The 9,846-nt window shown below is 46.3% G+C and overlaps 1 protein-coding gene across 2 annotated transcripts in view; it reads right to left on the minus strand.

The window, feature by feature from the left end:
- Positions 1–21: 21 nt before the first annotated feature.
- The window catches only part of rgma (repulsive guidance molecule BMP co-receptor a), an 11,788-nt gene continuing 1,963 nt past the window's right edge, over positions 22–9,846 (minus strand). For both annotated transcript variants that reach the window (XM_047333291.1, XM_047333292.1), the window contains 3 exons: positions 7,472–7,587; positions 5,243–5,760; positions 22–2,970 (listed from right to left, as the gene is read on the minus strand). In XM_047333291.1, coding sequence (XP_047189247.1) covers positions 2,281–2,970; positions 5,243–5,760; positions 7,472–7,587 — 1,324 coding nt within the window. In that variant the 3' untranslated portion in view covers positions 22–2,280. The remainder of the gene's footprint in view (positions 2,971–5,242; positions 5,761–7,471; positions 7,588–9,846) is intronic.

Raw genomic sequence — 9,846 nt, forward strand, 5'->3', positions numbered from 1 at the left:
AACGAGACTGGAGGCACCTCATTAACAAGACATTTTCTTTTATTCAATAAATAATTTACATTATAAACAGCTGGCGTGTGGCACCACATTTGCTTTACACACAGTTTGATCTTTCTGGCATTTCCCATTTAGCCATGTTTTATTCCCTCCCATGTTTTTCAACCGTCACAAATCTGACCAAGAGTTTCAAACAAACCAAGCTGAACGAACGAGAAAACATAAAGTGCTTTAAACTCAAAAACATGAATACCCCAGAACACACATTTCTAGATATGGTGGCCTGTTTTACTTCATCTACAACCGTGTGTGTGTGTGTGTGTGTGTGTTGTTTTTAAATATCCCGTTCTGTGGCATTCATGTTTTTGCAACAAAACAAAAAAACAACAAAAAAAATCCCTTTTCAAACAAAAAAAAAGGTTCACATTCAACAAAGCATCTGATGTACAAAAGAACTGGAATGATAAATTCCAAACAACTGGTAATGTACAAAATTTGAACTCGGCAACTCACAAAACATATGTACAATCTCACATTACACGTGTAGAACCATATACTGTAAAACTCACAATACAAATTACATCTATTAACACGAGATTCAACTTTACAATCATTTGTTTGTATGATTTTCCTTTTTGTTGTTTCTGTCAAACTGCACAAGTACATATTCCTAGTAGCAGTAGTGTGAACTGCCGAATACTTCAGTGTAAAATGATAAGTGACCGTCGCACTGTGGCCGAGCAGTAACAGTATCCACAGGGAAGACGTACTCACCGCAACCGGGAGCCAAAGTTCATAGCGAAGTTCTTTTAGCATGAATCGCTGGAAAAGCAAAAAGGTGAGCTTGGGGGTAAAATATTAAAAAGGAAACAAATTCTGCTTTTACAGTGCATCACTGTAATTATTCTGCACACCGCGAGTTCACCAATAAACGCACGTTATTTACCGTTGAGAATCTCCCCCCTAGTGGGAAACTGTGTTTGAGACGATGAAGATGAAGGAAGAAGGAAGATGAAGTCTGTGTGCGGGGAAGCGTTGGCACAAGGGCTTGTTCTTTGGCAACGACTTGAGCCACGAAATCACGTCTACAGACATATGCTCATCATTTACTTGATAAAGTCCAGTCAGCACACTGGTGGTGGTCTATAAACTGACGAGAGGCGACAAGTATCTACGCCACCGTTACTTGAAATGGAGAGTAGAATTCACAAGAGCGCTCACGGAGAGGTGTCATAGTTCGATTGGTTGATCTACGTTGTGTAAACGCTCTTAGCGCCCTTAGCTAAGTTTGTTCTTTTGCTTTTCTTATTTTAGCTACATTCACATTACAGATTTGAAACAAACACAAAACACTGTCGGATCAACAGTAACCAGGATGGGAAGAGGCTGTATGACACTGGCAATGATGTACGCGTGAGAAGAGGTTATCTTTGTCGGCTCCCTTTTGCTACTTGGCCGACGGAGTCCGTCTGAACAGACTGTGAAGCACCTCGTCTCATGTTTTTCTGAAATTTTGGGTGCACCAAAACACATGGGAAAGATTTCTCCCACTGGAGGTTATGTTGTCATCTCATTTCTGGGAATTTCCTGCACCCCGCAAAACCCACACAAAATTAACCACAGACGCTGAAGTCTACACACATTGTACTAATGCACACGCACACACAACCTAACAATATGACCCATTAATCTCCACAGCAGACAACTGGAGACGCTGCTCTGACGTCCCTTTGGCTGAGTGCTTCCTCCACAAGGCTCAGGCTTTTTTCAAAGCTGGAGACTAATCAAACACGGAGCTGCTTCTGGCCTTAGGTTAACAAAAGCCCCTGTCAGGTCCGCTCGCCTCGCCACATGAGCCACGGAGAGCTTCGTTGGCTCGGCACCGACGAGGGGATCAGGGGCGGGAGGATCAGCAAACTCCTCTTTCTGCAAAAGATCATCTCGTCTGGCTTCCCATAGGCATGCGGCCCCGGTGAGAATGGGGGATTATAATCCCAGGTGGATATCCTGAGCTCTGGGGTAGCCAGGCTCTCTCACCGCTGCCCTCTTCAAAGACCAGTCCGACGAACCAGTTAAATACACGTGATGAAAGGTGGACTCCCCTCGTCGTTAGACTGAAGTCGAGACATGACGACACAACTACAACAAGACGGAGGGGAGGAACGATTCCGACCGGCAAAGTCCCAGGTCACGTCACAGAACCGGAGCGGGAGAGCGATGGCACTTAAACACCGACAGATACACCACGAGGATATTGTTGTAACGGGTCTATAGACAAACTGTTTAACACTCGGTCCACAATAAGACAGCGAGGAGGTTGATGAGGAAGAGTGACAGTAAATCTTTGCCCCTCTCGGCTGCACTGCTCATGAAGGCATCCTTCTCATAGATGTGGTATCTGTTGCTGTGCGAGTGGAGCATTTTTACATCCTCAAAGGCGTAGTAGGCTGCCATGGTGAAGTTAATGTCTCCGGAGGAGAGGAGGTCAAACACGCACGAGTGAAAATACAGATCCTCCACGGGGAGTCGCTCTTTGCACTTGGCCTTTGCCGACTGGTAAGTGAAGCCGTGCGCCCCGGTGCCGCCCCTGGTCCTGCCTGCGCTGTGGGCTTCCGCCGCCCGAGCCCTGAAGTTCCGGAAGTCGATGCGCTGGTTGGCAGGACAGCCGTGAAGACACAGGTACAAGTCCTGGTTGTCGCCCTCCTCCGCAGAGTTCACGACTTCTTCCGGCATCCGCACGGCGAAGGTCAGGTAGCGGCCGACCTGCCGGACCACGATTGTCGTTCCAATGTACCTGGCCTGAATCTCCACATGCTGCCCGGGAACCTTCTCCACCACGCGCAGGGTGTTTGCCCCATGCCGATCCCCTCCGTTCTTGGAGCCGTCTGCGAACGCAGCCGGCAGCTCGTCCGTCTCCGCGTGGTACATCTTCTGGTCCACACATTCCTGGAAATTCTTAAAGATGATCGTCAGCTGCGGGATGAAACACACGAGAGAAATGTCATTAAAAAACATGTACAAGCACGATAATATTCTCCCTCTGATTCGCAGTCATCCGCTGCTGGGTTTTTCTGCTCACGTGTAGAAAACCTAGTAAATGTTAAACGTCCGATTTAAAAAAGGGAAAGTGCTTATACTTTTAGCGTTGAGAACAAGTCGGTGCAATATGTGCCATCCACCCCACTCCAGTGTCACATTTCAACGTTGGCTCAACACCGGGGAGGCCAAGGTAAACGCCCTCAAAAAACACGAGTCTCGGCCATGTAAAATCAGGCCTCAGTTCGCAGACACAAAGACGATCTATTCATAGTGCTGGAGAACCTGCCTGTGAACCCCAGAACTATGCTCCGGGGAGTGGCGCCGGGCCAGGACGTAGCGATATACTCTGCAGCTAATTAAGTGAGACTGGTCAGGGACTCGGCCAGCTCGGTTTCACCGGGACACCAATGAGCCATTGTCAGAGCGGCAACACCAGGAGACTCTGATGTCGGGACAGGGGTCCTCTCTGCAGAATACTCTCAGCTTCACAATTCATCTGTTGCACCAGTGAGGACCCCGTTCAACTCTTTTTTTCTCGGCTCAATTTCTTTTAAAGCCTTTAACGAAAACAAACAGAAGGAGAAAAAAAAATGCCTCCATTATTCCTCCATCAGAATGAAGATGGAAATATCCAGACAGTTTTATTTGCTGTAGCGAGAGCAATTTACCAGCGCAGATCCCTTTACCAGAAGGGCCGTGTTTGCACAGGTGGCACAGGCTGCTGCCTTGTTTTCCCTTTGTCCAGAATCAAGATCTCATTTGCTTCCAAGAACAGCAATATAAAAATCTCATTACTTTAAAAGCTAAAAAAAACAGGAATGCCTAATAGAGGCAATCATTAAGAACCCTTGATTACAGAAAATTAGACTTTCTACCAACGTGATTAAGGACAAAGTCCTCTTATGCTGCAGTCTAAACAGTCCTGTTACAATAATCTTCAAAATGACCGAGGTCCACAATCATCGCTTTGCCAAACCAGCACTGCTGAAAAAGATACGAAATAAAGTATGTCATGATGTAAAAGAGAGTGAAGCACAGCTCTGTGCAGACGCATCACACTGTGCTCGATGTGGACGTGCTCTTAAGTAGGCCAAACATCAGCCGGAGCTGCACAGTGAAAAGGGAAAAGGGAGCCGCATGTTAACAACACTGCTGTTATAACACTAACATATCATTTATAAAAGCCTCAGAGATCTTTGCAATTGCGCTGGGCTGGGCTTCTTCATCTGTCATTAGGGAACTCATCCAAACACTAACCAGAGTCCACGCAGTCTGACAGAAAAACCAGGCCCGCAGCAACTCTCACAGTCACACACACACACACACACACACACACACACACACACACACACACACACACACACACACACACACACACACACACACACACACACACACACACACACACACACACACACACACACACACACACACACACACACACACACACACACAGGAGAGAAAAATATGAACAGCTCCATATTCCGCTGCAGCACTGACGTTCAACTAACCTAAAATTAACAGAAAACTGTGAGCTCATTTTAAACCACTGACAATTCATGTAAAATCAGAAAGGCTTGGACACAGATTCAAGATTATTGTCACAACAGATTTATGTTTAGCCTGGAAATGTTGAAAAATTTACATTTTCCTCAATTTCACAGAGCACAAGTTCCAATTGCTTTTTAACGTCGGCTCCACAGTCTGAATACCAAACACACCCAACACACAGTGAAACCAAACAGAAGCTCCAACCAGCAGTTTGTGGCTGTTTTTCTTAAACCACTACAATAAACCACGACGGTGGTTAATTGACCATCGCGACTTTTGCACAATAATTTTCTGGTGACTAGAGCTGGAAAGAGTGATGGATTAATCCATTTGCAGATTAACAAATTAATTCTTCAGCAACTTGTCATAAGCATTAAGATCCCCAAAAAATAGAGTTTGGGCTTTTCAAATGTCAACATTTGCTGCTTGTCTATGTCCACCTTGATGATGGATTGAATATTTGGGGTTGTTGGTCACAACATCTGAAGATGTCAATCTTGACAGTGGCTTCATTTTTCACTAATTGATAAATGCCCCAGATAGCCCTTGTTGGTTAAAAATACAATTAGCAGATTTATAGTTCTGCCCTTAACGCAACAGGGTTAGGGTTAGGGTTAGGGTTAGGCATACAAGACGAACAGGAGGAGATTCCCACCTTGCTTGTGGCGGTGGCCAAAGACCCCGGCACCACCGGAGTGTTGGTCACCTGGACAGACAGGTATTTGTTGTGAATGAGCGGCCAGGCTCCTTCCACCTTGCACGTTTGGAAGTCGTCTCCGAAAGTGCGAAGGTGCGGATCTCCGAAGAAGCCGCAGTGGGTGTAGTTGGGCGGCGAGGTGTTGCGCGGAAGACTGCGCTCATAGTGGCACTGTTCCGGACCGTCGGAGCGCTCCTGGCTGTCGGGCAGGAGCGGAGGCGCTGCCGGGGGCAGCGGGGTCCGGGCGCGTGGCTGGGATGTGGGCCCCTCCTTGGAGCAGTTGTGCTGGCCCATTAGATCCTCTATCCCATGCTGGGCGGAGTGGTAGGCCAAGTCGCCCCTGCAGGTGCGCGCGGTCCGCCGCACGCAGCTGTTGTACGCTCGCAGCGCTGTGCAAAACTCCTCCTCCGGTCCAGAGTTCGAGGTGGACGCCCAAAATTCCGAGTTACACTTGAGGATCTTGCACTGCAGGCTCACTGTCGGGGAGGAACAAGACACTGGCCGTTATAGGTGATGGTTTGAAAAACACAAATTTACATAACAGTGAATCACCATCCACAGTAAATCAATAACTTTTCTATACACGTATGAATGCAAAGTATTGTCTAATGCACCACACTGCCATTGAAGGATACAAGGTTAACCTCTGTGTTTACCGTAGGGAAGGTCACTTCCCTTTCACACCCTTTGGCTTATGTACAAGTAATAACACCACATGGGATCTAATCTACACCCTTTGTGATAAAAATAAAAAGACTAAGGTTGTCGTCTCCAGTTTTAATGCCACATCCGGCCTATTCTTTACACAAATGTTCTTCAAGTATTTCTCAGGGCTGCCCTGTTGTGCCACCGTGTTTGACTTGTATTACCTTTGACTAATATGGCATTTATTTGAAAGGGGTTGTGATAAGTTTCTCCAATTGCGTCTGGAAGGGGGGGAGTAATCAACACTTTGAACTCAATCTTTAAACAATATCCCTCGCTCAAAGCTTCACCGCAGCCCTCTCCAGAACCCCACCCCGCCTCTCTCCTTTTGCCACCCGTTTGATAGAAGGCAATAAACTAATCTTGATCTCGACTATCAGTTGCATTATCTCGTTGTTGTTTGACGGTAGGTGACTTCAGAGGGAAACTGATAAGGTGTTTGGCACACATGCCTAGGTGAGTGAATGAGGTGTCTCCACTGCAAAAAGTGACCCACTGTAGTCACAGTGCAGACGAATGTCAAGGATATTAAGTCACTATAAAGATTAACAATCTGGGCTCCTGGTGAAATATCACAGTGGCACAACAAGTGCTTTGTTCTTGTGGGAATATTTTGTGTTTTTACCATGTGAGATTTTAAAAAAATTCTCTCAAAAACATAAGTGTGTACACACACACACACACACACACACACACACACACACACACACACTCTCCACAAATACGACCTTTCTTCACTTTTCACTGGCAATAACATAAACATCTGTGTAAAAAAAAAAAATGCAATTCCACGCCTGACCAAACTGCAGCCTGGAACAAAAGTTACTTTCAAGGGGCTGATGGGAGCTGCTGAGGCCCCCATCCCCCCAAACAAAACAAGGTCTGAGAGCTGCAGTGCTCCGTGAAGACCTCTCAGTGTGCTTTGTCTTTCTCTGCAAAAGACTAAAAACGACTAAATAGTCACATTTGTGCACTGCAATGACGAATCTGTCCATTAGAAAAGACACTTATCAGATTTTTCCAAAAACTTTTCCACACCACTGCACGTGAAGCACTTCGCCGGACGAAGTCTCTATAAACTGATGCATTAAAAAATACAAAAAAATTATTGATTTGAGTGTGGTGGGATTGCAGTGAATTATACATATTTCGCTATATTTAAAGAACTACATATAAACAATAAAAAAAAATTAAGAACTTTAGCGAAAGTGCCGTCCTTCTTAAGTGAACCAAGTAACTGTAGTTCAATTAAAACATGACTGAAATATTCCGCCTGTTAAATAGTAGTCGGACCTGGCAACCCACCGTGGAAAGTCGCTCTCACGAGTTTGTTGGTTTACACCAGTAACTTTCTTTAACAACCTGTAGTGTGTGAGGAGCCTCTTTGAAAATGGTGCACACTTACACAATCTAAAGAGTTTCAATAGGAGGAGAAGAAGAAGAAGAAGAAGAAGAAGAAGAAGATAAAAGTGGATTCCTTACCGGAGGGGAAGAGTGAGAGGAACACGGCGAGGACTCTGCACACGTCAAGCGCCGAGGGTCTTCCTCTTTCCCCCATAACCATCCATCCAGCTCGGGGTCGCACTTCACTCCTCTCCCTGGTCACGCGGAGTCGAGGAGGGGAGGGGGGACAGAGGGACAAGAGTTAGAGCCGACGAGCAGTCCGCCTCGTCCGCGCATCACGACCAGGTGAGACGCGCGGCTGTTTGTTTTGCGTTTCCTCAAGTCGAGCGGGCTAACGTGGAGCGGGCTAACGTGGAGCGGGCTAACGTGGAGCGGGCTAGCGGGCTAACGGGCTAACGCTCGGTGCGGGGGACACGGAGGGGCTCGGGCAGAAAGCCCCGGGCGACCTATGTGCCTTTTTAGGGAGCGTCGAGAAGGTGCAGCCTCCGCGGGCCGAGCGGACACACTGAGCCAATCACTGCCGCGCACTGAGCCAATCACTGCCGCGTGTCTCGGCAGTGATTGGCTGTCCCCCCCCCCCCCCCCCCCCCCCTTCCCTCCCCCTCTCCCCCCTCCCCCCGAGCGAGGTTCAGATTACACCTCGCCGTGCGAGACTCGTCCTCACGACCCACAGAGCGACGCAAGCACGGCGGCGAAGAGGAGCTCGTTGGACCGCAGAAGAGGTCAACAACGACCACGGTCCTCCCGCCACCGGGCACGTGTGGCGGGGGAAGCCCGACGTCACGTGTATGGTCAGAAATGTTGTCAATCTGCGACGCCTCTCCTTCACTTAACTGTTAAAAGTGCAGCCCTGCTTGTTGCACAAACCCTCACAAGTATGCTGGTCACACGAGGTGCTCGAGAGGATCCTGTTTATTGAAGTGTATTACCCACATGCAACCAAATATCTCAAAGCTCAGGAATATTGCATAGTTAGTTAGTTGTTGTTTTTTAACCCCTGGATTGAGAATATGTTCAATATACTGCGTGATTAAAAAGACAACTGGCCCAGAGAACCTCCACTAGTTCAGTCTCTCAACCAATGTATTCAGACGATTTTTAAATTCATGTTATGACACCAATTACATTTTTGGAGACAAATACTTTTGCCAACTGTTTGTCAAGACAGAAACAACTAGGCTGTAGCCATAACTGCAGAAATACTCACAGTTATGAGTTCATATTCCCCCAGCCCACCCCCACCAATGTTTCACAGGACACCAAACAAAAACTTGCATTATATGGTATTCATTAAATTAAGTTTTAATATTGATATTTTCTCTACAAGCCATGTAGTTAAGAAAAAACACAACATTTAAAGATTGCCTAAACGAAAATCAGAGTAAGCATTTAAGTTATCCTCAGGTTGTTAAATGAGCAAAATCCCAAGAAGAATCATAACACAAGATGGTTTAGTGTTCTTTAAACCACCAACCAGGACATGAAGTCGCCAAGTCAAAGGCAAGGTACAGGTCAACACATCAACGACGACTAAAGAACCACAGGAAGTGCTCTGACATTTGAGACTACATTTGATTTCCTGATAATAAGAGAGTAAACAATCTGCGTATAATAAGAGTTTTTATGCCCCATTTAGCTTTAAATGATTTGGAGCCCTAATCAGAAAAGCAAGCGGCGATCCCCTCCTCCAAAAGGAACGACCCCCCCCCCCCCCTTTTTTTTTTACAAATGGCACATTGCTGCTGTCTTTTACTGCCATTTGAAAAAACCAAATACTACCACACAGATTGTTGCGCAGGTCAGGTTGTGGCTGGTCGTACAGTAGTTTTCCATAGAGCGGTAAACGTCTTTGTGACTGCTGTCCCTCTCGTGGATGATGGATTCGTTCGTGCACAATGAGGTCTGAGTCTAAGCATGTTCTCAACAAGGGTGGCCCTGTGCACAACGATTTCCAGCTCCAACATATTACCAGCCACTCACGTGTGAAGCGAATGACTGCAGCTGGAAGGTGCAAGCTGCTGTGATGTTTTCTGATGAATTGTGGAATTTTTTTTTTTGGGGGGGGGAGAGACTTTTAGCAGCGGCAGTGTGGATGCAGAAGAAAAAGTCGGGAATTAAAATGTCGTGTTAACACCGCGAAGGCTTCCATGTAGATATTCATTAAGTGGGGCTGATTCGAGTGGAAGTCGACTGTTGGCAGAAAAACCTCTGATGTGGAAGAATAGATGGTGCAGACTGATTGTAGACCAACTGCATTCACCTGTTGCAGTGACTTTGCATACAATATGCTTGTTTATACTCAAAATATGTTGTAATGTGTTCGTCTTTTTACAAGATTTGCCCCCATTCAGACATTCAGTCGACTAATGTTCGCGAAGTAGTTGGTTGAAAGAGAAGTAGTTTAGTCTGTTAACCATTTTAATTTTAATTTATGAGGAATATCCTTGTAATTA

This window comes from Scophthalmus maximus, chromosome 7 (assembly GCF_022379125.1).
Source record: "Scophthalmus maximus strain ysfricsl-2021 chromosome 7, ASM2237912v1, whole genome shotgun sequence".
Classification (NCBI taxonomy): domain Eukaryota; kingdom Metazoa; phylum Chordata; class Actinopteri; order Pleuronectiformes; family Scophthalmidae; genus Scophthalmus; species Scophthalmus maximus.